Consider the following 27,785-nt stretch of genomic DNA (forward strand, 5'->3'; position numbering starts at 1 on the left):
ACACAGTGAAGACGTCATCATCAAGTGGAGAAAATATGGCACAACAGTGACATTACCAAGAACTCGACGTCCCTCCAAAATTGATGAAAAGATAAGAAGAAAACTGGTCTGGGAGGCGACCCAAGAGGCCTACAGCAACATTAGAGGAAGCTGCAGGAATATCTGGCAAGTCCTGGCTGTGGTACATGTGACAACAATCTCCCGTATTCTTCATATGTCTGGGCTATGGGGTAGAGTGGCAAGACGAAAGCCTTTTCTTACTGAAGGAAAACATACAAGCCAGGCTACATATTGCAAAAACACATCTGAAGTCTCCCAAAAGCATGTGGGAAAAGGTCTTATGGTCTGATGAAACCTAGGGGGAACTTTTTGGCCATAATTCCAAAAGATATGTTTGGCGCAAAAACAACACTGCACATCACCAAAAGAACACCATACCCACCGTGACGCATGGTGGTGGCAGCATCATGCCAAGGGGCTGTTTTTCTTCAGCTGGAACTGGGGCCTTAGTTAAGCTAGAGGAAATTATGAACAGTTCCAAATACCAGTCAATATTGGCCCAAAACCTTCAGGCTTCTGCTAGAAAGCTGAACATGAAGAGGAACTTCATCTTTCAGCATGACAACAACCCAAAGCATACATCCAAATCCACAAAGGAATGGCTTCACAAGAAGAAGATTACAGTTTTGGAATGGCCCAGCCAGAGCCCAGACCTGAATCCGATAGAAAATCTGTGGGGTGATCTGAAGAGGGCCGTGCCCAGGAGATGCCCTCGCAATCTGACAGATTTGGAGTGTTTTTGCAAAGAAGAGTGGGCAAATCTTGTCAAGTCAAAATGTGCCATGCTGATAGACTCATACCCAAAAAGACTGAGTGCTGTAATAAAATCAAAAGGTGCTTCAACAAAGTGTTCGTTTAAGGGTGTGCACACTTATGCATCCATATTTTATTTTTATATTTTTTCTTCCCTCCACCTATAATATTTCAGTTTGTTTTTCAATTGAGTTGTACAGTTTATAGGTCACATTAAAGGTGGGAAAAGTTCTGAAATGATTTATCTTTATCTCATTTTTTACAGCACAGAAACCTGACATTTTAACAGGGGTGTGTAGACTTTTTATATCCCTGTGTGTGTGTGTGTGTGTCTGTGTGTGTATGTATATGTATATATATATATATATATATATATATATATATATATATATATATATATATATATATATATATATATATATATTTATTCACCATATTTCCCTTATGTTTATTTATTTTTACTATAAGACACTGGGCTATAAGATGCACCTAGGATATAGAGGAGGATAATGAAAAAACTATATATGCTTCCCCCCCCTCTGATCTGGTCCCCCTCTGATCTGGTCCCCCTCCCCTTCCAAAAGCTCCATCAGAGCTCAGATTACACCCCCAAGCTCCACCAGATAAAAAACATAGTCATTTAATAGTATAAGGGTCCATTCACACGTCCGTTATTTCTTTCCTGATCTGTTCTGTTTTTTGCGGAACAGATCTGTACCCATTCATTTTCAATGGGTCCTGAAAAAAAATCTGACATTGTGCTGTCCGATTTTTTTTTTTTTTTTTTTTTTTTTCAGGACCCATTGAAAATGAATGGGTCCAGATCTGTTCCGCAAAAAACGGAACAGATCAGGAAAGAAATAACGGACGTGTGAATGGACCCTAATAGTTTATTACCTCTCCTTCTTCGGTCCACACTGACGCTCACCGCTCCCTGATCTTCTGCCGGCCTATCGCTGCACTGTGACCAGACATCACACAGCGTGTGAACTTCTTCCTGCTGCTGTACGCAGTCAGGATGCGTGCAGTGCGGCACATGGAAGAATACCAGGGAGAGGTGAGTATAGCGCAGGGCTTCATTTGCGCTCCTTGCGTAGTATTTGCATTAGCTCTAGAAGACGCACTGCCTTTACCGTTTTGGAATGGAATACTGGAATAAGGCTGGGTTCGCATCTGTGTCAGGAATTTTATTTTCTGAATCTTCATTGGAGTCTCTAGTGCAGATGTGAACATAGGCCTTAGCTATTCCTTACGGAGGCAGCAAATAAAAAAAATTAAATAAAAGTGGAGACCTGTGGAGGACATACAGCATTGTGTTTCTCTTCATTGGTTTTTCATTGGAGGTTAATGTTGGGTAATTCTGAAGTCTCATATAGACCCATACGTTGCATCTTGAGTTACAGATTGTATTATAGTGGAACTACCGTAATTTCCAAATTCTGCTGGATGATGTTGGGAACAGTAAGACCCATTCCTACCAGCTTAGATGAAATCCCATGATGCACTGGGACTGTTAGGGCAGCTTTAGACCCACTGCAAATTTTGCCTAAATTACAGTACAACTGATGGGAATGGGGTATACACAACTCTATCCAACTGCTGTGCGAAAATCTGTGCAGATCGAAGATCGGGAAACCTGCAGTTTTTTTTTTTTTATTTATTACAGATTTTCTTCTCTCCAAATTTCCAAAGCTTTCATCCACTGAGTCAAAATTGGCAGCCAAATCTCCATTTAACACGGGCAGACTTTGCTGTGGATTTTAGGCTCCTCTGCAATGGCTATAATAGTCTGGTGTGAAAGCTACACTGTCTATAGCAGGAATGGCCAACCTGAGGCTCTCCAGCTGTTGCAAAACTACAACTCCCAGCATGCCCAGACTACCTACAGCAGGGCATGGTGGAAGTTGTAGGTTTGCAACAGCTGGAGGGACGCAGGTTGGCCATGCCTGGTCTATACTGTAGATTAAAGGGGTCCCCAGGATTAGAAAATGTGGTTGTTTTGTTCCAGAAACGGCTCCACACCTGTCCATAGGTATTGCACTTCATCCCAACCCCAAGGAAGCTGAGCTGTAATACCAGACAAAACCCGTGGACAGGGGTGGCGCTGTGACAAAGCAACCGTCCTGGGCAGCCCCTAGAAACTTGTTTAATCCAGGCTATAAAGGTCCTCATCGGGCGCCGACTGTTTGACGGGCATTTTACACGGCCCAATGCAAAATGGATGGTGGTTCTTAACGAGCACGATTCCCGTTTACACATGGCTATGTGCTGCTGCCAAACATCAATTTTACGTGTCACCTGAAAAGTGCAATCACTGTATGGCATCGGTCGTGGGCATCTGTTTAACATGTATATTTTTTGTATACGTTAAATGGATGGGAAAAATGTAATGTGAACCCAGCCTTAAAAAGTTTATTCAATTTGATGTAGAATGACTCTGTGTAAGCGGTTAAAGGTGTCTGTAGGTCGGCAAAATATTTTGTTAATATCTTAGAAAAATGAACGTAGAGGTGTCCCAGGATTTTGTGATTGACCTATCCTCTGGTTGGTTGCAGTCTGATACCTGACACCCCCATCTAGTGGATGGAGCTGGTTACTGCAGCACTGCTGTCAAGGACTTCATTGGGAGCAGTGCTGCAGTATCCAAAGTATTAAATAGATTTGTGCACTGTGTGGTGCCCTTTCATTTTGGTGTACGGTTACGGTCCTGGATCTTGTTTCAACAATGAGATTGCACATGTATCTGACACATTAGAAGATGAATTTAATTGTATATGCCTTAAAGGGGTTGTCTCACGTCTCACATTAGCAAATGCTGACTTCATGCATTTTTCCATCACATTATTCACAGCTTTTTTCCAGGGGTTACTACCACCCTGTAACCAAGCAGCAGTGGTCGTGCCTGCACACTATAGGAAAAAGTGCCAGGCTCTCTGGTGGCCGGGACCGATGGGGTGCAAGCATGACCACCGCTGCTGGATTACAGTATGGTTGTAACCCCTGCAAACGAGCTGTGTGTAATGTGATGGGAAAAATGAGTGAAGCCAGCAAATGAGGCAATATGGAAAATCACAATACATTAGTAAAAGCCTTGTATTAAAGGGGTATTCACATCTGAGACAATGGGGGCTTATCGCTAGAATTTACCCCTATTTTCTGATGGGTGCGGGTCCCATTGCTGGGATCCGCACCTATATCAAGAACAGAGTGGGCTAAGTGGTGGCTGGAGGACTCTGGTCTAGCCACCAACAAGCCCTCTCCCCATACAAGTGAATGAGAACGCACCACACATGCCTGGCCGCCACTCCCATTCACTTCTATGGGCCCGACGGAAATAGCCGAGCGCTGGCAGCCCCATAGAAATGATTGGAGGGCGGCTTTGCATTCACAGTACGCCCTCCACCACTTTCAGGGCTCCAATTAGGAGACCTGCACCTATCGGACAATGGGGGCATATCCTAGCGATATGCCCCCATTGTCTAAGATGAGAAAACCCCTTTAACTTTCTATACATGATAAATCGCATCTGCTGAAGTGAGAGAACCCCTTTTAAAGAGAGTACAATAGTATGGAGAAAGTATAATAGCCCTATCTTATAATAGTAGTCTGTGTATACAGTTTATATAATGCGCTAAGGCTACTATCACACTAGCGTTTTTTTTCTGACCCGTCATGCAACTGCAAAAACGCTTCCATTACAATAATACAACCGCATGCATCCGTCATGAACGGATTCAGTTGTATTATGTCTTCTATAGCCACGACGGATCCGTCTTGAACACCATTGAAAGTCAACGGGTAACGTATCGGTTTTCTATTGTGTCAGAGAAAACGGATCCACTTCACATTGTGTGCCAGGACTGATCAGTTTGGCTTCACTTCGTCAGGCGGATATCAAAACGCTGCAGGCAGCGTTTTGGTGTCCGCCTACAGAGCGAAATGGAGACTGAACGGAGGCAAACTGAGCGGATCCTTTTCCATACAGAATGCGTTAGAGCAAGACTGATCCGTTTTGGACCGCTTTTGAGATCCCTGAACGGATCTTGCAAACGGAAAGCCAAAACGCCAGTGTGAAAGTAGCCTAATAGAGGTCTGTATGGTGTGTGCACTAGGACAGTCCTCCCTGTAGGGGCTCTCCTGTGTAAACCTTATCCAACCATGTTTGTTGGCTTGATTTGCCTTGAGCTTTGGTGGCCATCTGCAATAACCTTCTCTGCATTCTTTGGCACAGCCTCCACAGCACAGCAAGTACAAGACTTACATGTGCAGGGACATGAAGCAGCGGGGAGGATGCCCCCGTGGGGCCAGCTGCACCTTTGCTCATTCTCAAGAAGAGTTGGAAAAGTAAGATGTTGTTGATTCTTCAGATTTTATTCTGCTTTTTGTTTGATATTTTAACCATGTTTCTTAAAGGTCCTTCAAAAAATAAAATAAAAAAAATAACGTAGTGATGAGAGCTGAATAACAGCAATATTTTGGGGGAATTTATTAAGCCCTGCTTGCCTGAATTGTAGCTCTAAAAAGTTTAAAGTTGGAGTCCGACTGGTACTTCCAATGGTTCCTGGTAAATGGTAGCACTCATGTGTGACCACTCCATTCAATAATCCATCTTCAGTAAGCTCCTAAATTGTCAGGTACACTTTAAATTCTATGAGAAATATGGATTCTGCCCTAAATCTCATGGCATCATGATAGCGCTTGCATTGATTCAGACAGAGTTTTTCACACGGGTCTTGAGACATCTTCATCTCTTTTCTAGGTTTCGAAAAATGAACAAACGCTTGGTTCCTAGGCGGCCATTGAGTGCCTCGCTCGGTCAGCTAAATGAAGTAGGGTTACCCACTGGGGCAATTCACCCAGATGATGGGCCCATGGATTTACCCAACCGGAAACCAGGTGCCCTTCCCAATGGCATTGTGTCAGGGAGCTCAGTGACCCAACTCATTCCCCGGAGTACAGATTCTGGCTATGAGTCTGTTATGAAGCCTGTGAAGTTGGATCATCTTAGTAACAGTGCCCCAGGCTCTCCCCCAGAATTGTATGTATTTCACAGTGTAGCTTCTAGAGAACCTGCTTTTTCAAGTGTTTTTAGCAAAGATTTTATTATGCCATTTTTCTCATCTACTTTTAGGCTTGACTCCGTTACCAAGACCTCCATTCCTTCCTTACCAGTGAGTTCTCACCCTCCTTCTCAACGCGTTTCCAGTGATCTCCCGCCTATGCCTGTGTCTAAACAGATACAGATGGTACCACGGGGCTCCCAGATATATGCTCCCCCTCAGACGGATATCTTTTACCCCGACCCAAGGGGAGGAGGCCCTTCCTTTGAACCTGTACCCTATCCACCAAGTAAGTGGCTTACACCTTTGCATTGCATACTCCGCCATTGTACGTTGCAGACTTTAGCTGATCACCTCTCCTTTGCTTGTTTTGGAGTATACATTTTGGGTGCAAAAACTCAGATGCGCCTTGGTTGACTTGCTCACCCATGTTGCTTACTGATTTCATAGCACACCCATTCATTTTATTTTTATTTTCCTGGTTCTGTCCCGACCATACATTTTTCAATTCTTCTTATTAAAAGGGTTCTGCAAATTTGGGAAGGTTTTTAGCCCCCTGTTCTGGACAGACCCGAGAAGGGAAGCATACTTGCCTGCTTCCCGATGCTGGCTCTGGGTCCCTTTCCCTGGCATGGGCTGCTCCGCTGTCCTTCCTAGATGTAAATTTCCCTCGCTGTGACTTTCTCCTCCCATATCATGACAAGTGGTCACGTGATGCAAGGGGAGAGGGTCACAGCTGCAGCTACCAATTGGCTGCAGTGGCGTCAAACTAAAAGTTTCCATTCAGCGAGGGAGTGAGCTTGGAGCAAGCGCTGGGAAGGAGGTATGCTTCAATTGCAGGTCTGCCCAAGAGGGAGTTTACTAACTGTCCAGCCTCTTGAAGGTAGCTAGTCACACTAGGTATTCTGACAGATTCCGACATTTTAGGGTTATTCCCACCTCATTAAATGATAGCATATTCCTTAGGATATGCCGTCACTTTGACCGGTGAGGGTGCCACTGTGCTAGTCTTTCAAGTGAATGGGTTTGGTTGCAATTCCCTATTCAGTTGCCCGGCTGGAAGCGCCGCTGTGCAGTGAGAAAATCACTGAATCAACGTTGCGTCCCCTTTATTCTCAGGATCAGCGGGGTCCCAGAGGTAGGATCTCTCATGACTGTAAAGCGATACAGGAACAACCCTTTAAAACATTGTTTTGGCCAAAGCTCATTAGGATCATAAATGTCCGCGATGGCTGTAACAATAGGTTTATCTAGGAATGTATAGTGTGCACATTTTTGTAACCTACCTGTTTTGTTTCGATCTCTTACAGGTGTTTACTACCAACAGCCACTCTCTCGCTTTGTCAGACCTCAGCCATCCGCCCCCGAATCTTCCCCTACCTACCTCGACCACTATCCTTCCTATTTACAAGACAGGATGGTCGGCACACAATACACAACACCCACTCAACAGTACTCTCCCATGAGCCAACCCATGTATCCCCCACATTACGATGGCCGTCGTGTATACGCTTCTGCTCCGCAGTCCTACCAGAGAGATGATCTTCTGGACATGGCCCCTGCTGCGGGGTCACCCTATGTGCCTGAAGCTCGAGAGAGGTACCAACAAGTAGAAGGCTATTATCCTGTGGCGGCTCACCCAGGGCAGATAAGACCACCGTGTAACCGGGTAGGTTTATCCTCGGAAATATGTAAATTTGAATAAAACTTAACGTATTGCAAGAATTGTTACTATGTGGAAATTGTAATAGTGTTTTTAACCCTTTTGCTACCAGCGCCGTACATGTACGCCACTGGTAGCGCTGTGCAAGCATGGCGCTGTGCATGTGCAGTGGGCATCATGGCCGGTAAGTCTCTGCTGTTTCAAACAGCAGAGACCTGCGGCTAATTACCCTAACCGGCAATAATGCCGATCGCGGTAATTAAATGCTTTAGATGCCGTGATCATGTGAGATCACGGCACCTGAATGCCCTGTGTGGCCAATTGGGTTTTCAGTACATGTGCTGAATGCCCTGAGTCTGTATAAAAAAATTCTGAGCATTAATGCTGCAATTCTTATTTTGGCCACCAGATGGCAGGCCAACATAAGAAATTAGCAAAATGCAAAGAAATTGTAATTTTTTTTTTTTATCCATTATAGGTTAAAAAAAACGTCATTTAAAAAAAAAAAAAAAATGAAAAGGTATAAACTTTAAAAATCACCCTCCACCCTTTCCATATAATAATAATAATATAAATAACAATTAATATAAACATCCTGGGTATCACAGCGACCAAATACGCCCATAATAAAAAAAAAATATATACAATACGGCGAATGGCCGGCTTGCCATTTTTTCATTGCTTCTCTTGCCCAAAAAAAGGAAAAGTCCAAATCCAAAAGTCACACATACTCTAAAATGGTATCAATAAAAACTATGAATTGTCCTGCAAAAATGACCCCCTAGACAGCCCAGTAGACACAAGTATAAAAAAGTAAGGTATATCAGAATGGAATGTACAAGTATAAAAAAAATTATGGGGGTCAGAATATGGTGATGTTGAAGAAAAAAAAAATTCTCAGTTTACATTTATTTTTAAACTATTTACACACAAAACACCTATACATATGGGTATCGTTGTAATCGTAGTGACCCAGAGAATGAAGGGCACAGGTCAGGTTTGCCGTAAACAAAACACCGTGGGAACACAACTCGTAAAACTGGTGGCATTGGAAAGTACAACTTGCCCCGGAAAAAATAAGCTCTCATACAGCTTTGTGACTGGGAATATAAAAAAGTAAGGGCAGAAAAATGAAAACTCAAAAACGGGGGGAAAAAATGTTAATTAGCATATAATGTTCTCCTGAATTACATGTTTTTATCCGGTACATAGAACTAATGGAGAAGAAGCTGCTAGATCGTGTTATTCATGGGTGCCATGTAATGCCACACTAATGTTGCTGCCCACAATTTCCTTGACCATGCCAGCTGATCAGCATTGGTTTTGGCAACTGGACTTGGTGGTATCAGTTTCAGGATATCTTTAAAGGCTATGTACACCTTTTTCTATTATTATTGCATTGTACTCATTTTGAGCTAAAATAATATAATATTTTCTCAAATTGGTCGTTATTAAAAATTGCGAACCATTTTTGCAGCCTTGAGTTCATCTAGTAGCAGGATCTGAATTTTCACTCTGTTCCATCAGGCAGCTCACCTGACGGCTCTTGATCTGTCCTTTACAAAATCTCTTTGCAGCTCAATTCTTATCTTAGTGATAAGAATTTGGCTTAAATAAGTGTTTATGACCGGTTAGTAATTTAGAGATGAAGTTTATTAGACGATGGCGCAAAGTGAAAGTAAAACGTACCATTCACACAGCTAAAATAAACAGTTAACCCTTTGTGACAGAACAGCGCAATATTTTTAATGAGGACCACTTTAAAAAATGATCTTTAGCCCAAAATGAGTAATATTCAATCATAAAAAGAAAAATTGCCCCCGAAGGTGTACTTAGTCTCGTTAAATGGGTACTCCCATCTGAGACAATGGGGGCGTATAGTTAGGATATGTCCCCATTGTCTGATAGGTGCGGGTCCCACCGCTGGGATCCGCACCTATATTGAGAATGGAGCAGGGAAAGTGCCTGTGTCCGTCCACCACCAAACCCTCTCCCCATAGAAGTGAATAGGAGCGCTTGTGCGGCCACCACTCCCATTAATTTCTATGGGGCGGACGGAAATAGCCGAGCCAGCGCTCAGCTATTTTTGGCAGCCCCATAGAAATGAATGGAATGCAGCAGCGCATGGGCGGTGCACCCTCAGGGATTTTGCTGTGTCATATATCTTCTATATAAAAAGAATCTTCATATACAAAAAAGGATCAAAAAAAAATAATATAAAAAAAATATTATATGATCCTTCAGGCGGACAAAAACGCCTCTAAGTTCTTTTATCGAGTATCTTAATTTGATTTGTGCAAGTAGTGAAACACAGGGACAATTGTATATGCAAAATATATATATCGTTTATTATAAAACAAAGAATGTAAAATCAATACAATTGCAAAACAAACAATTAAGTTACAAATAATACCCAAAATGTACCACACGGTGGTGCTAACACAACCCTATCTCACCAGCACAGTGTGACTTAGTGATTTATGACAACCAGTGTCATACCTTTAACAAACAGACTAATAATTTATATACTAAGAGAAACTTAGGATCTTCTGTTTATCAAACAGGCTATAGCAATAAAACATGGATTATACAGTAAAATGTTATCCCTTGACTGGTTTCCTATGACTAATCAAAAATATGATATTAATATGATAAAATATTCAGCTCGGCAATCAGACTATGGAAAATAACTTTCCAAGGGTTTAGTCCTCTTTTCAAATGTCAGATCTTCCATTAACAATATGCATCTTTACTAAGAGAATAATCAGCATTATGGTGGCACCTAACACTATATATTCTCACAGTATGGGGACTCTTGGCTATATACCGAGAGAAATATCTTATTAATATCATGAGCAGTAAATACAATATACGTTACCGGGTCAAAGGTAGACAGACAGAGTTCAGATGGAATTAGTTCTCAAGAACATTTCTAGTAATCCCCCAAAAAAATCTTTCTTCTGGTAAAGTTTTCTTTTGAGTTTTTCTTTTGGTCTTGATTGATTGATTGGATGGATGGCTTGATGCTCTGCACACGAGTAATTATTCCCCACCTTGTCTAAGAATCACCCCCTTCTAGATTAGGGATTTACAATCAGGCAAGGTGGGTGTATTTGCATGCTAATAACACAATGTCATATTAACCCTTGACATGGTATAAAACTAATGATAAAATATTATAATATTGTCCATCTGCCTCCAGATGGCACTGTGGTACTACAGATGAAAATCACAACCTTAAACATTTAATTCTAAATACCTAATAATACGTTCTCATGACCTTCTTAACCTTTTTAATATACATCATTGAGGAAGGTCTTTTCCTGACACTTTTTTAATTACCTATAACCTAGACTTGTTGGAGTCACTGTCGTCTCCTCCTATCTTTTTGAATATATGTTAATTGATAACAATTTATATAACTGCCTTGATACTCAGCATCGGGACTTGTATATTTTACTTATCTACATCCATGAATAACTATCGTCTGAAATAACAACATTCTTCTCAGAAATCCAATTACCAGAAACTTACTTCAGTGTTTCTGTATCTTCTACAGCAGGCATCCTCAAACTGCGGCCCTCCAGCTGTTGTAAAACTAAAACTCCCACAATGACCTGCTGTAGGCTGATACCTGTAGGCTGTTCGGGCATGCTGGGAGTTGTAGTTTTGCAACAGCTGGAGGGCCGCAGTTTGAGGATGCCTGTTCTACAGGATACATTCTAAATGACACATACATGGTATTAGCCTATATAGAAATATATATAATATAATTATGAATATATTAATTGAACCTCATACAGCAGGTGTTCCTTAAGGATATGAATTCTTATCTTGTCATGGCTTATCCATGAAACAACATTGTTCCCTTCAGACAGACATGTCTGAGGAAGCCAGTGTACTCCCCATAGATAAACCCATATCTTTAGCAATAACTTTTAAAATACAAAGTCCATTCATATTCACTATTTTTTTTTATAAACCAAACTTGCCATGAACTCATCTTGGTTTCTTCAGCCACATAACAGAACTTTGGTTCAAGCTGATATTATTCTAAAAGGCAATGAGCATTTATTTTGACTATACTATCATTAGATAATATTGTATACTTATGAAAATGCACAACAGCCTGCTGCGTCTGAGATGGGTGCGGGTCCCACTTCAATGGGGGCATATCCTAGCGATATGCCCCTATTGTCCGAGATGGAAATACCCCTGTAAGAAGCCGACCTTAGATTCTAAAACCTTCAGTTTTGCTGTTAGCTTACGACTAATGCAGCTGCTATTACAACTACCGTCATTGTCACTTTGCTTTCCTAGTTTATTGAGCCATAACTTGATTTTATTTATAGCGATGTCTTAGGACATTAGAACCACATTTTTTAATTTTTTATTTTTTATTTTTTTTTATCCTGTTTGTGTGTATTTTAATTTGTCCAATCCTTTGTAGGAGTCCTACATCCGCCTGCCTCCTCAGCATCAATCACAGTCCCATCCCAGCCTGGATGAACTTCATCGCCGCCGCAAAGAGATCATGGCTCAGCTAGAAGAGAGGAAAGTCATCTCGCCGCCTCCATTTGCTCCTTCTCCAACTCTGACTCAAACCTTCCATCCAGAAGAGGTAAAAACAGTTGGCACAGATACTTGCCTGATTGAAAGCGCTGCATGTTTTTGTCGCCTTTGTTGGGATGTCGGTAATGAAACGGTTTCTTGCTTTCTCTTCTCGATGTTCTCTTAGTATCTTGATGAGGAGCTGAAAGGATCTGGAAAGTACAAAGGGAATGACTACAGCCAATACTCTCCTTGGTCCTGTGACACTATCGGTTCCTACATTGGAACCAAAGACGCCAAACCCAAAGACATTTCTGCTGGTGGCTGTGTGGAAGTAGCAGTAAGTAGATATTATTCTTATCTTATGCCACTCTTAAAGGGGTTTTCCGGGACTTGGTTATTAATGACCTATCGCGGTATCATATCGTGGTGGTCTGACACCCAGCACCCCTGCAAATTAGCCTTTTCTGGCAGCCGCTGGTGGTGGAAACTATACAGGGGATGGTGCCAGGTGTTAGACCCCCAACAATCTGATAATGATGGAGGTGAAAAAAAAAGGCTATATGCAATCTGACAATTGCAAGCAAATTTTTCTTAAGGGGCATAAACGTAGTGGAGTTTTTAGAGTTATGTCTGTGTGAGCAGAATGGTAAAGTTATGTCTCTTGAAAGGCAGGGAGGAAAAACCATGAACATTTACTGCATCCTTAAGGATTCACATTACAGCCATATTTAATTGACTTATCTTCTTTACCCTTCCTCCATCACAGAATGTTGACAGCAAAGCCCTAAGGGATCAGCGCCTTGAGCTCCAACGCAGAGCCCCAGAGGCAGGAGAGGATGATCTCATTCCGTTTGGCGACCGACCCACAGTATCTCGTTTTGGTGCCATCTCCCGCACCTCCAAGACCTTGTACCAGCCGTCCGGCCTTATGCAGCCGGCAATGGGAGGCCAAGGTGCAGCTACCAAATCGAGCATTACTGGTGAGTTTTCATGAAGTTTAAAGGGGTCGGTTCGGGGCGGTGACTGGAACAACACTCTGGGTAGCAGCTGTGGATGATGGTGCAGTGCTGCTCCCATTTAAGTGAATGAGAAAGTGACTGCCCAGTGTACAGAGACATGCTGTTATGGGTGCATCAGCCCATTCACCCAGATGATCGATGGAGGTGCTAGGAGTCCTACGCCCACCAATCTGATATTGATGACTTAACCTAAGGTTCCACTGTCAGTATTACACTCTTGGAAAACCCATTTCATGAGTTATAAATGAGAAATTGTGAATATTGGTCTCTAGTGGTTGCTCAGATCTTGTTGTGAAGCCATTGCCTGTTCAAGTCCTGCAGGCGCTGCTTCATCACCGTTAAAGGGAATGTTACTTTAAGCTATGCGTTTTTCCTGAAGCGCGCGGGAGCTGGGCAGCAAGTGCACACTATACCTGCAGCGACACCACAGAGAAAATAAAACATTACACCGTGCCCATTGAAATCAGTGAGCTGTCCATGTAATGCACAGTACTGGTCCTTCAGAGAGTACTCTCACTTGGTTCTTATAGACATATGTATGCCGTTACTGATGCCCAAAAATCTGGGTATTATTAACTTGAGATTTCTAGACCTTTCACTATTTATGCTGTTTTTTTGGCTATACGTTTAAATGTATTTTCTTTTATTAGATTACAGTCTCTACAGTAGTCACAGCGGCCTGGGAGCTCCTTCATATTCTCCCCATCAGAACCTTCCTTCTCAGGGACATTTGAGCGAGAGGTAATTACCAATGGCTGTATAATAACCCCGTTTATTACAGACAATGCAAAGCTCTTTGGCACTACTCAATCTGGTACATTGCAATCATTTGATTTTGCTTTTTTGGGCCATATACATAAGATAGATGTCAGCAGAACGTTCGATAGGCCAACAGCTGTCACTCTTGAACCCCTCATAAGCATTCACAAGCATGTCTTTTCTCGACACATCTTGACTCCCTGGGAACAAAAAGATTAGGCTAGTCTCATGCTAGTGCTAGACATATCCGGCAGGGAGCAGCTTGCTGGAGTTGTCTGGATCCGGCACTGCTGGAAGCTACATGACACCCACTGGTCCCATTTACTATAATGGGGACTGGTGGAGATCCGGTCGCAACCCAGCAAACATGCCGAGAAGCAGCTGGACGAAAACCACTGCACACAGCAGTATTTGTCCGGTTAATTCTCTGCATAATTACTTGGTTGCAGCCAGATTGCCTCCAATCCCCATTCTAGTTAATGGGCAATACGGTAGCTTCTGGCAATGCCAGAGTGCAGAGAGATCTGGCAGGCTGTTCCCTGCCAGAGCAGCCTGCTGGATCTCAACATGCTAGTGTGAAACTATCCAAAGTGCCTGATCCTCATCTCTCCCAATATCTCTTATTGAAGTGAAGTCAGGATCGTGTGCTGTCCGCATCCGTTGCTTCGTTCCATGGCCCCGCAAAAAAATAGAACATGTCCTATTGTCCGTTTTGCGGACAAAAATATGCATTTTTATAATGGGTACCGATTCCATTCCGCAAACTGCGGAACACACACTTGCGGCATCCATGTTTTGAGGATTTTGGTTGCCTTTATGGATTTTATGACCTGGGCTGGATTCTTCTACATATAGTTGGGATTCTATATTTATGAACATGGCATCGGCACAGTCTCCTCGCATTTAGGGGATTGAGTGGCTGCTGTATATGGAGAGTAGTGCTTTGCTCATGAATATACCGCATATACCGGTTCATAGCAGCCATAGCGTTCCAAAGTAGTATGGACCTTTAGCTAGAATATGCTGCCCTTACATAGGCTGACGGATCTGCTTTTTTGTAAACGTCTCTAACACACATGCTTATTATTAAGCCTTTTTTTTTCCCCTTTAAAGGGAACCTGTCATCTGCAAAACGCATATTAATCTGACCACAGTACCTTACAGTATCCCCCAGTGTGTTGCTAATCATGTTTTTCTTTCCTCTGTTTCTTCATACTTGTTAAAAGCGCTGTATGTCGGTTGGCGCTGTCTCTGAGTCAGGCTTGAAGTCAAGGGGGCAGCGGTCTCCTTGCTTCAAGTAAAGCTAAGCCCGGACCTTACCCCTCCTCTCTACAATTAGATGGACGTGATGCTAGGATTGCGCTCTTCTAGCGCATAAGCGGTTCGCTGCCTGTTAGTGTGACAGCCGGGCGCATGCACGATCGAACTGTCCAGCGCATCCGCAGTCAACAAAATGCAGGTGGATGAGTGAGGATCGCGCTGTAACAGGCAGCGTACCGCGCATGCGCTGGAAGAGCACAATCCCGCCATTACGGCAGCATGTCCATCTAATTGTAGAGAGGAGAGGGTTAAGGGGCGGGCTTAGCTTTACTTGAAGCAAGGAGGCCACTGCCCCCTTGGCTTCAAGCCTGACTCGGAGATGGCGCCAACCGACATTAAAACAGCGCTTTTAACAAGTATAAAGAAACACAAAGAGGAAAGAAAAACATGATTAGCAACACACTGGGGGATACTGTAAGGTACTGTGGTCGGTTTAATAAGCGTTTTGCAGTTGAAAGTGACACTTTCTGCCTTTCTTTAAGCTTAGGCCTATTACACTGTAGTAATTGGAATTAGATCTTTTCCCTTTGCCTCCTGCAGAGATCGTATGCCCAAGCCTTTACCTACATCTGAGAGAGAACAGCTTAGAATGGAGTTACACCAGCTAAACCAGCAAATCAGTCAGCAGACACAGGTGCGTGGCATGGGGCTCACCATGGTTGTAGTGCTTGGTCTTATTACTGTAAATTTGCCTTGAGTCGCACCTTCGTATAAGCAGTAGGTATTAGGGAGATGCTTTGCCAATGCAAAAAATATATATATTTTTATATGCTTACAAATCAATGAGTTAAGAATCTTTCAGACAGATTTTTTTTGTTTTTGCAAAGTGCCCAAAATCACCTGGATTTAAAGGGGTTGGCCACTTTCTGAAAAAAAATCTGTAAAACACCATAACCTTGAGGCCCCTAGCCCCTCATTTTTTACCACAGCACTCTGGTTCAGGATCCCACACTACCATCTGTAAACGGTGGATGCTGATGGCCACCACCACCTTGATTGGCTTAGACCTAGTGGCTGGCAGCATTCAGAGTTTACAGACTGATTCAGTGGGCACCAGGAGACATTGAACTGGGGTAAGTAGTGTGGGAGCTTGGGATTTTCTATGCCAGGGGTACTCAACTACTATTCGTAAAGGTCCACATACCTGAGTCTGCTGTAGGATGAAGGTCCGAGCTGCAAAACAAACAAGGAGGGACACCATTGGCGTGTAGTGCTGCATTATTATTATATTTTTTTTTTTTACAATAATCCACACCTCCAAGCCCATCTAATCTACTTTCTGATGACCAAACAGTGGGAATGTCCTTTTTCGTAAATGGCATTTGGGCACACAGCACCATGGGTATATATCCAGCTGCGACTAGGAGGCTGACACTAGAAAGGAAGTGTTGGTTCCACCCAGATGGGCTATACCCTTTGCACAGACACTAAACTAACCAGTTTTAGTCTAATGTCCGTAGGAGGCAGACATGACCTGCTCTTCTTTTTTTTTTTTTTTTTTTTTTTTTTTTTTTTTTGCAGGTCTTTTTATTTTTATTATTTTCTTGTGCAGGTCTCAGCCTGCTGCAGGATTGGGCTTCATCATCAATACCCACTTTAGTTGCACCCCCTGCGGGCACGTACTCTGAGTACCTCGCCGGTCACCCGTTCCCCCATTACTGCATCCGCAGTGGCATACCGGCAATCCCACTTATGTACGAGTTTGCCGAAGCGGTGACCCTGCGGCGCCTGAAGACGCTGGACGGTAAGTATTCTCCCCTGCGTCCCTGTCCCATGGGGTCTCGGGTTAGTTCCCCTCTTTTGGCCAGGGGGTGGAATTCCTTCTCTTGGGTAACACCTGTCGTCCATCGACATCCAGGATGCTTATCTGCATCTCCTCATAGCTCTGTCTCATCAGAGGTACCTTCGCTTCGCAGTAGGTTCTCTGCATTTTCAATTCGTGGCATTGCCCTTCGGCCTGGCGTCTTCCCCGAGGGTCTCTACAAAGGTGTTGGCTACCCTCGTCGCATTTCTTCGTGCCAGCGGAGTTGCAGTAATACCCTACTTGGACGATATTCTGGTGAAGGCTTCGTCCCGGGTGGACAACCTGTCCAGCCTCCACATCACCCTGTCTGTGCTATCCCAGTTCGGGTGGCTGGTGAACCACTCAAAGTCCTCCCTTGTTCCCAGCCAGAGGATGGATTTCCTGGGCATGGTCTTCGACACTCGCTTCGGAAGAGTGTTCCTTCCCCAGGACAAGGTTTGCTCATGAAGCCACCTTTGACTGGAGAGCCGTCTCCTCTGTCCATCAGGGCGTGCATGCGCGTTCTGGGCCGGATGGTTGCCTCCTTCGAGGCATTTCCTTATGTCCAGTCCCTTCAGCTCTCAATTCTTGCCCAGTGGAACAAGTCTTCGTCAGGCCTCGATCAGCCTTTCCCCTCAGGTCCGCCGGGACTTGCGTTTGTGGCTGAACTCCCTAACAGTCTCCCTTGGCAGATCCTTTCATCCCCCACGTTGGCAGGTGATCTCCACCGATGCCTGCCTAGCAGGTTGGGGGGACAGTTTTCTGGTCTCTCACAGCACAGGATCAGTGGTCAGTACGAGAGAGCTCCCTGCAGCTCAGGGCCATTTTCCTAGCTCTTTCCTGTTGGACTCCCCTCCGTGGTCTTCCTGTCTGGATTCAGACTGACAACTCCACTGCGGTGGCTTATTTGAACCCCCAGGGGGGCACCAAAAGCGAGGCCGTCCTGAAGGAAGCCTCTTGCATCCTGTGGTAGGCAGAGGGACACGTTCACGCTCTCTCTGCTGTCAACATCCCCGGAGTAGAACAATTTAGCAGCTGACTTCCTTAGTCTCCAACGTCTGGACCTGGGCGAGTGGTCTCTCCATCCAGAGTTGTTTCAACAGCTCTGTCAGCGTTGGGGAATCCCAGACGTGGATCCTCTTCAGCTCCCGTCTGAATCACAAACTTCCGCTTTACGTCGCCAGGTCTCGTGATCCTCAGGCTTTTGCGGTAGGTGCTCCTGTGGTCCCAATTCAGTCTCCTGTATCTCCTACCTCCTCTTCAGCTTCTTCCTCGGGTACTCAAACGCCTCCAATTGGATCGGGTCCCGGCGATATTAGTGGCCCCAGACTGGCCCCACAGGGCATGGTACGCAGATCTCCTCTTTCTGCTCGCCAAAGCCCCATGGCGGATACCACTGCGTCCCGACCTCCTTTCGCAAGGTCCTCTGTTCCACCTGAGTTTACCTCGGCTTCATTTAATGGCGTGGCTGTTGAAGCCGCGGTCCTGAGGTTCCGCGGTCTCTCAGAGTCAGTCATCCAGACTATGCTTCATGCACGTAAACCCCAGTCGGCCAGGATTTACCATCGTACCTGGAAGGCTTATTTTGCCTGGTGGGAATCTGGCGAGGTTTAACCTCTCCTTTTTTCCGTCCCTAGGATTCTTGCCTTTCTTCAGACCGGCCTTGAGAAAGGTCTCCACCTGGCCTCCATCAAAGGTCAGGTCTCTGCTTTGTCTGTTCTTTTCCAAAGGCCCTTGGCTTCTCATTCCCAAAGGAAAAGCTTCCTTCAGGGGGTGGCTCATCACGTGTCTTTCCCCCCCCTTCAGTTCTCCAGTGGTACCATGGGATTTGAATCTGGTCTTAAATTCCCTTCAGTCCTCTCCCTTCGAGCCCTTGAAGGAGGTCTCCCTTTCTTAGGTCTCTTTTTAAAGGTTGCCTTTCTAGTCGCGATTATCTCTGTTTGCAGAGTCTCTGAGCCGGCGGCGATCTTGCCGGTCCCGTTTTTTGTTTTTTCACCAGGACAAGGTTGTCCTATGCCCAGTTCCCTCCTTTCTTCCCAAGGTGGTTTCCTCATTCCACATTAATGAGGAGATTGTACTGCCTTTATTCTGTCCAAACCCTTATCATCCCAGAGAGCGTGAGCTAAGTCCTTCCGTCGTTCTGACTCCCTCTTTTCCGTCCCTGAGGGCTCACGTAAGGGTTTACAAGCCTTCAAAGCTACCATCTCCCGTTGGATTCGGTCGGCTGTCAAGGAAGCATATGTGGCGAAGGGTCGGGATCCCCCTTTCCGGCTGACCGCTCACTCCACTAGGGCAGGCAGGGCATCCTGGGCGGTCCGGCATCTAGCCTCTGCTTCCCAGGTCTGCAAGGCCGCCACCTGGTCCTCAGTTTACACCTTCTCCAGGTTTTACCACATCCATTCCTTTGCCTCTGCTGATGCCAGTTTGGGTCACAGGGTTCTGTAAGCGGCTGTGCTCTAGGTTTTTCACATGGCTGTTTCTACCTACCCTCTGGGACTGCTTTGGGACGTCCCATGGTGCTGTGTCCCCCAATGCCACTCACGGGAAAAATGGATTTTTGTACTTCCCGTAAAATCCTTTTCTCGTTGGATGCATTGGGGGGACACAGATCCCACCCTTGTTTTTTTTTTTTCTTTGTTCAGGTTTACCGGGTTTCCCGGGCCTTTTCGATAATGGTCCTCTTTTTGGTTTAGGACATGTTGGCTTCACTTTTCGCTCTGGATTTTGGTGCTCCTACTACTTTAGTACCAACTGATAAGTTTTTAGTGTCTGTGCAGAGGGTATAGCCCATCTGGGTGGAGCCAACACTTTTGCCTTTCTAGTGTCAGCCTCCTAGTGTCAGCTGGGCATATACCCATAGAACTGTGTCCCCCAATGCATCCAACGAGAAAAGGATTTTATGTTAGTACAAAAATCAATTTTCAGTGCCCCCTAACAATATTGATGCCCCCCTTCTTTTTTTTTTTTTTTAACTCGTTTTATTGAAGTTTAACAAGAAAGGCATGTTAAATCATCAAAAATAAAGGAGTAATAAATCCAGGGTAAATCCCACGCAGGGGATACAGTGCTAGCTCGGCATTACAGGACAGTTCTGCATTAAATCCGGTACAGCATAAAGGTTTACAAAGTCAAATAGCGTCTAGAGGCTGCATAGTGGAGGAGACATAGCCTCAATATACACATAAGCATAGTATTATACATCGGCTACTGAGTACATGCAAGCATTATGCACAGTCAAAGGAGATGTGCACCATTCACCCCACACCTTGTCAAACTTTTGTGGACACTTCCTGTGGATAAAGACAACCTTTTCCATGCTAACAGCCTGATTGACCAGCGCCTTCCATTGGCCTAATGTAGGTGTTCTATCATCCATCCATCTCAGGGCAATAGCTTTCCTGGCAAAGAATAAGGTTTCACTCAGAAGAATCCTGTGATGATGACCCCAAACCTCCTCATCTAGGATACCGAGTATTGATGCCCCTTTAATTCCCCTGAGACAATATGATATCCCTTTAGTAATGTCCTATCTGTGGCCCCCTCACAGTAGTAATGTCCTATCTGTGCCTCCCTCACAGTAGTAATACTCATTGTGCCTCCTCCTCCTAATAAAAAAAAAAAAACAGTACCTACTCACCTTGTCCTGTTCCTGAAGCTCACCTACTTCTCTCCACTGCAGCAGTGTGGGAGGAGCTTATGGGGATTTCCGGGCTGTAAGCTCCGCCCACAGGCCGGCAGCGCAATCTGTGCCTGCAGACTGAATGGTGGTGCGGGGAGAAGTCTCCCTGCTTCACGATTCAGAGCTCCACCGGCCTGAAGGATGGGAGCTGAGCGGCGAATGACAGGGCATCAGCTCCCAGCGCTCCAGCAGTGAGCGCTTCCATCTGTATTGATGGAAGCGCTCATTGCTTCTGGACTCTGGCACCCCCTTAGCACGCCACTGCGCAGGGGTCCGGACAGCTGGCAACCGCGGTCCACCAGTTGAGTACCCCTGTTCTATGCTATAGCCCACAGGTTTATGGCATAGTACAGATTTTTTTTAAGAGCCCTGTATTTTAGTTGTTGGCATTAAGCAGTTCAATACGTTAATCTGTTCTGCTATCCTGTAGGTTGCAAGTAGCCGTATGCTAGTGCAGAGAGAGTCTTCCACTCTGGGAAGTCAACAGCAGCCCCCTCCACCGCCGTCAGCCAAATGGTCCACCATGATGTCTAACGAACAGCTGAGCCTTGAGCTGCATCAAGTGGAGAGGGAGATTGGGAAAAGAACTCGTGAACTTAGTATGGTGAGCACCTACAACATATCTGCACCAGTGGACCATTCATTTACTTTCCCACCTATGTCCCTCTTGGTCTCATCTTCAGCTCATAAGGGGGATATATGTAATATTTCGTAACTCCATTCTACACATCTACCTCCATAGACATCCAATGACTACTTTGACTTTTGTTACTTGAGAAAAATGTTAAGAAATTTTTTTTTTTCTTTATTTTTTTTTTTTTCCCCCTGCCCCCTAAGGAGAGTCATCCCATGGGTGGTAAAAGCAAATCAGATGTCATGAAAGTCGAGAACGGACAGCTGGAGCCACAGGCCAAGGTTCTGCCACATGAGCTCCCTTTGACTTTTAGGTAAATATCTTGTAGTTTAGGGCTCATTCACACGACCGTAAGTGTTTTGCGGTTTGCATACCTCGGATCTGTAGAACACTGATACCATTTTATTTCACCTCCTGTAGAAATGTCCTATCCTTGTCCTCAAAATGGACAAGAATAAGACACGTTCTACCTTTTTTTTTTTTTTTTTTTTTTTGTTCTGGACCGTGGTGTTCTGTCCAAGATTTGCAGCCCTGTTGAATTGAACTGGTCTGCATCCGATCCGCAAAATATGCCAGCTGAAAATATGGTCGTGTGCACTGGGCCTTAGCCACATGTATCAACCTACAGCTTGGCGTGCCTCCTATGTAAGGAAGATCAGTGAAAGAGCCATATTGCTTAACTAGCGCTGTGGCCCCTCCATTTCATTGAGCATGAGGGGGGATCTTGGCATTTAGACCCTGCATCGATCAGTGAGTTTGTTAGATTGATAGCGTGTAGATGGCCGCGTGGTCTCCGTTTTCATTACTGCAAAAATGTAATTGATATGTAATTTTTACTTCTCTTACAGCAACGAGGTGCCAAATGGATCTAGCTTGGCCCAGGACATCACTATGCTCTCTAGCAAGACGACTTCTTTAACCCTTTCAGAGGATGCCCAACCCGGTGGGGATAAAAATGAGGCCCTGAGAACTGGAGTCAATTCCACTGCTGCTCCGTAAACCCATGAGGGCTGTTTACCCACACCCTTAACCCTTAAGTTTTATCTGAAGGTGTTTTTGTTTAGTGGGCAGTGAGGGGAAAAAAAAAATGAAACGGCATTTATATTTTTGTTCTGTTCTCATATTTTTTTTTTGTGTGGGTTTTTTGTGTTTGGAGGGAGAGTTCAGAGCATTTTTGGGGTTATCAGAAGTTATTATTATTTAAGAATTGCCTACATAAACCCCGTTTTTGGGGGTCAGTTATGGGAAGAACCTGTGACCCTGCTCTCTTGTTCCCTGCCCTCCAAAGCATGACAGACTACATATAAAATGTGCATTGAAAACACCACTAGTAAGAACAACCTCTGCACATATTTTCACGTTAACACATTTTTTAATAAAAAAAAATATACAGAATACAAAATATATATAAAAAAAAAAAAAAAAAAAGACACAGATGAAAATTAGCAGTATCTGCAAGCAATTCAAGATTAGTTGTTTTTGTTCTGTGAATGAACTTAATTTTAATACCTTTCAATGCCTTGGATGCAAGGCTTTAAAGACAAAAAAGGAAGATATTATATATATATACTCTGTTTGATTAATTGTACGATCTTATTGCTGTAGATTTACATTTATTTTTTCTTGTTTTATTAGGATGGTATTACATACCCAGAACATCTGTAAGCGCCATTGGTCGACTTTTTCCCTGTTTTAATTTTAGATTGTTTGTGCCCTAAAAGAGTGGAAGAGGCATATTTGCCCCAAGATGGTAAAAGATTGAAATGTGACCATCGTTGTGCTTTTGAGTTTGCAGACAAATTTCCAGGAAATACCTTTCCGTGGCCGGGCAGCTTACTGCCTTTATACCTTTTGGATGCTTTCCTTGCTTATCCCTCTAGGGAAAGACAGTCGATCCTCTTTTACATTTATTTTGTTTTATTGCTCCAGTTCTTACAAGCGGAAAGTGAATCAACTTTGCAAATGGACTTCATTCACAATCTGTCGTTTTGTGTCTACAGCAGCTACGCTGACCTGTTTGTCTCCATGGTAACAGGCCACAGACAAAGTATGCCGCCTGATCTTGTGGTCACACTCCATTTAGCCTTTCGTAATTCTAAGGGCTCATTCAGACGGCCGTATGAATGAGTCTGCACCCGTTCCGCAATTTTGCGGAACGGGTGCAGACCCATTCATTTCAATTTGGCCGCAAAAGATGCGGACAGCACACCGTGAGCTGTCCGCATCTGTCGTTCCGTTTCGCAGCCCCACAAAAAAAGATGGAGCATATCCAGTTCTTGTCCGCAGATAAGAATGAGCATTTTCTATTATAGTTGCGGAACGCACACTGCCGGTATCCCTGTTTTGCGGATCTGGAAAACACTACGGTCGTGTGAATGCGCACTTACTAGCAGGCATTTGGTGGTAAGAAAGAAGTAGGAGACGGATGGCAGTAGGACTTACGTGATCAGACTACGTAGGGTTTTGTTTGTAGTCTGTTACTATGGAGACAAAACTGTAGATATAAAATGTCGGGATTTTAATTTTTTTTGTCTATTTGCAAATGTTTTTCATTTTTCGATGCATTGGAGAACTAAAATAAAATGGTTGCTAAAGGGATCTTCCTTTAAAGGGGTATTCTGCTTTTATAAAGTTGACTTATTCCCTATCCACAGGATAGGGGATATCTAGTAGATCGGTGGGGGTTCTACCACTGCACCACCACTAGTCATGAGAACGGGGCACTGTGCATCCCCCAAAATGAACGGAGCAGCCAGTCGGACATGAGATTGGCAACTGCATTCATTTCTATGTCTATTCATTTCTAGTAGATCTGTGGGGGTCCTACCAAATCATAAGAATGGTGCCACTCGAAATGTATGCAGCGGTCAGTCGGGCATGTGCGTGGCCACTCCATTCATTTCTATGGGAGTTGCAGAAATGGCCAGACTCTGTACTTGGCTATCTCTGGAACTCCCATAGAAATAATTTGAGCGGCCAAGTAGATGCCTGGCCTGCAGCTTCATTCTTTTCGAGGGGCTCCACGTGGTATGGGTCCTGCAGTCTCATAGTTCTCTAATAGTTCTCCCCTATTCTGTGGATAGGGGGTAACTTTTAGATAAGCAGAATACCCCTTTAAATAGCTGTAAATGTTTTCCCCGTAGCTCCAACGCAACACCCAGCTGTGGTCATTGGGCGCGGTGTTGCCTTCTGCGCAGTATTGTGTTGTATCAAAGGGCAACCGTTATAATTTTGCCTTATAGGTAGTGTGGAAATGCACAGAAGGCTTCCAGGGGGTTAATGCAGCGACATGTAAAACTTATTTAATTGTTTATTCGTTCTTCATATTGGCTTATTTGACGGGCAAGTTAAGATTCCCTTTTCACAAGAAAGCAAGACAGATGGGCAGACAACTGGCTATGTAATACCTTCCCACATCGTTTTGGTGGGGTAAAAGCGAGAATTAATTACTTTTTTTGTTCTTTGTATTTTCTTAGTGTTTTCCCTCCTTTCTTTCATCCCTTCCCCTTTTCTCTCTCCAGTATCTCCTGAATCTTTAACTCCTGCTGGGTCATTGTCCGCCTCAGCATTACGTTCCATGAATCCTATTTAGAAAGAATTGTAAAAAAAAAAAACGAAACGTACAGTCTATGTACTTTTTAGGTTTTGTGGGTCCCCCGCCTGCCTACCAGTTGAAGTTTCCATAACTGAAGGTGCTTGGAAAAGAGCGCCTGTTTGATTTTCCTTATTGCCAGGAGGAGGCACCGCGTTTAATATACTGTTTCACATTGAATTAAATTGAACATTTCGGACCTGCTGGTCACACATTTGATATTTACATGTATCGGCTTGGAGTTCAAGCTAACTTTTTTTTTTTTATTTAAATAAAAGATCATAGTGTTATATGTGTTTGTAGACGTCTGCAGTGATATGCAAGCACATATAATCTGTTTTAAGGGTTTATTTTTTTTCTTTTTTTTTGGATGAGTGCAACTTCCAGGGGCACGGGGATCTGCTTAACTGTGACACGGAGCTTGCCGTTGATTCAGCTTCGTATTCCATGATTGCAAGATTAATACGGGTTGGAAAGTGAATCTAAAACTCCCGATGACTGGGTGCTATGTACTTTTTCTCTTATCCAGAAGTGACGCTGTACTATTCCTCGAATGCAAACTTTCTGGCTTGAGGCGAAGAGATTGCCTTAGAAGAAATACTCTCCCGAGTCCTCCTATCCCCGCTTGGTAAATCCCTCTTAAGCGCTGGTACGAACCATCCCCTAAGGTTACGTTCAGCAGTTATGTGCCTTATGGGGATCATCACACCTTGTCATGTACTGTTTGACGCTCTCCTGTTTTACATGCGTATCATTCACCAATACACCTAGCGGGTTGCTTGTAATGCTGCGTCTTACAAGCCGTTACCTAATACACACTTACTGGGCGAAAGGGGAGTTGTTTGCCTAATAGATGAGAGCAGATGGAGGACGTTAAATGCCTTGTTGCTGTCGGCAAAATGCAGGCAGTGTCTGTGGAGGGGGAGCAGCTGTCACCATGTCCTGAAGGAGCCGTCACCCTCTTATCTTTGTGCACACTTTTACAGCCATTTTTTTAAATTGCTTCAGTGCATCTAAAAAATATTACTTGGCCAAGAAATTCTGAAATAAGACATTTTGCAGTTTGGGGTCTACAGCATCCATGCTGACCTGTGCATCTCCATGGTTAGTCTTCAAACATTGCAGTGTGATCCTGCAGTCATGTTAGTTCCTCCATCTGCCCCTCTTCTATTGGTTGGCAAGAAAAAACTGCAGGTGGGAACGCGTCATACGTGACTGCAAGACCAGCGTACACAGGGAGAGATTTATCATCTCCCTTGCACCAGAAAAAAGTTGTGTATTTACAACTTTTTAAATGCAACTTTTTGGGGGGCGGGGGGAGAGTTGCAAGTGCCTCGTTTTACGCCACTTTCCTAAAAAGGGGCGTAGCAAGGGTTGAAATAGGCATGACCAAGAGCCGAGACCAATTTATCTTCATTTACGCCAGTTTTTTGGTGCCAATGAAGCTAGGAATCTACAGCGGCTCTGAGCTGTCGTAGATTTCCGTTTAGGTGCACGGACTGCCGGAGGATGCGTTTCATTTATGATGAGGCATGCGCCTTGTCATGCATTTGCTGCATCCTCTGGCAGTGCAAGGGATATCAAGACCGGCACAGAAAGCTTCTGTCTTGAAACATCTCCCCCACAGTTTGTAGTCGCATAGGTCTAATCGCAATGGTAGGAGAATTTTTTTTTTTTTTTTAGCATGTACCATATGTTCTGCTTTGCGTAAAGCTTTTTTGTGGGGTTCCGTTTCTTCGGTTACCACCCAGAAAATACCAAACCTTGTGCAAATACCAAACCTCAGCATCTCCTTGACTTGCGTTAACCAGTCTTCTGTTCCTAGAAGTTGCCTCATCAATGCTATGAAGAGAAAAAAAAAAAAAAGAAAATGAAAATGCATTCAGACGAATTTGTTTAGCAAATAACTTCTGTGAAGTTGCTGTTTTCTAATGGTGTTATAACTCAATAATGTAGAAACGTGGGGAATCCTTCAACTGGTAGGCACGTGCGCAGTGGTTGGGATCTCTGCATGATAAAGATTCGCACATTAGCCATATTAGACCTGTGGAAGTCTCCCCGTCTTGTGATGACCTGTTCCTCTACCGTGTCGGGGAGACCTGTAGAGCGCTGCGATGGCCCCTAAAGAGGCTGAGCTGCTGCTAGAGGGGTTAATGAAGCCGCGCTTTAGAGGTCTCTCCGCTGGGCTTGTCACTTTAGCAACGTTTTCACCATGGACAGCAGATGTGTTTTGTATGGAGGTGAAATTGGCCGATTTCTGTACATACACTTGCCTGTTCTCGTAGGGTTGGTATTACACCAAGCTGCTTTCATTTGGGTTACAATGCGTCTTTTTGTAGATAATGGCTTGTCCGGGTAGTAAAGGTCTACTGATTATATGTGCTTGCAACGATCACAAACACAGTCCTTCCTTCCCAATAGGATTTTAAGGGGTTTTCTAAGAGTTTTATATTTGATCAGTGGGGGGTCGGACCTTGGGACCACCGCTGATCAATCCAGTTTGAGGTGGCCGCAGTGAGCAGCAATACCTCCTTGCATTTAAATCTACATATAGTATTGGGTAATTATGTAAATACTTAGCTTATGATTTTGGTTTGCATGTTATTAGTTAATTGACTCCCTCAGGTCTCATAGGATAAGGGGGTGATGCTTAACTTGAATATATATTGTTTTAAATGGTTTAGTGCTGCTTACCCCCCGCCGGCACATAGAAGACGCTTGCGAGTCCTGCTTACCCCACCCACATGGAGAGAGAGCTTGTGAACCTTGTTTACACCTGCCCAGCCTGAAAGTCCTGCTATCCCTGCCCACACATAGAGAGCCTGTGAGTCCTGCTTACCCTGCCCACGCATGGCAGGGTAAGCAGGACTCACAGGCTCTCCATGCGTGGGCAGGGTAAGCAGGACTCA

General features: G+C 44.2%; 1 protein-coding gene across 5 annotated transcripts in view; it reads left to right on the forward strand.

Annotated features, from left to right (window-relative positions):
- The window catches only part of RC3H1 (ring finger and CCCH-type domains 1), a 78,157-nt gene extending 50,484 nt beyond the window's left edge, over positions 1 to 27,673 (forward strand). For 3 of the 5 annotated variants that reach the window (XM_044301078.1, XM_044301081.1, XM_044301080.1), the window contains exons 9-20: positions 5,045 to 5,157; positions 5,573 to 5,851; positions 5,945 to 6,162; positions 7,184 to 7,542; positions 11,987 to 12,157; positions 12,275 to 12,427; positions 12,857 to 13,070; positions 13,760 to 13,850; positions 15,729 to 15,822; positions 21,081 to 21,254; positions 21,488 to 21,597; positions 22,133 to 27,673. In XM_044301078.1, the coding sequence (XP_044157013.1) occupies positions 5,045 to 5,157; positions 5,573 to 5,851; positions 5,945 to 6,162; positions 7,184 to 7,542; positions 11,987 to 12,157; positions 12,275 to 12,427; positions 12,857 to 13,070; positions 13,760 to 13,850; positions 15,729 to 15,822; positions 21,081 to 21,254; positions 21,488 to 21,597; positions 22,133 to 22,283 (2,127 nt within the window). In that variant the 3' untranslated portion in view covers positions 22,284 to 27,673. The remainder of the gene's footprint in view (positions 1 to 5,044; positions 5,158 to 5,572; positions 5,852 to 5,944; positions 6,163 to 7,183; positions 7,543 to 11,986; positions 12,158 to 12,274; positions 12,428 to 12,856; positions 13,071 to 13,759; positions 13,851 to 15,728; positions 15,823 to 21,080; positions 21,255 to 21,487; positions 21,598 to 22,132) is intronic. The other 2 variants (XM_044301079.1, XM_044301082.1) reach the window with 2 other exon arrangements.
- Positions 27,674 to 27,785: the final 112 nt, after the last annotated feature.

The sequence above is a fragment of the Bufo gargarizans genome, chromosome 7 (genome assembly GCF_014858855.1).
Source record: "Bufo gargarizans isolate SCDJY-AF-19 chromosome 7, ASM1485885v1, whole genome shotgun sequence".
NCBI lineage: Eukaryota > Metazoa > Chordata > Amphibia > Anura > Bufonidae > Bufo > Bufo gargarizans.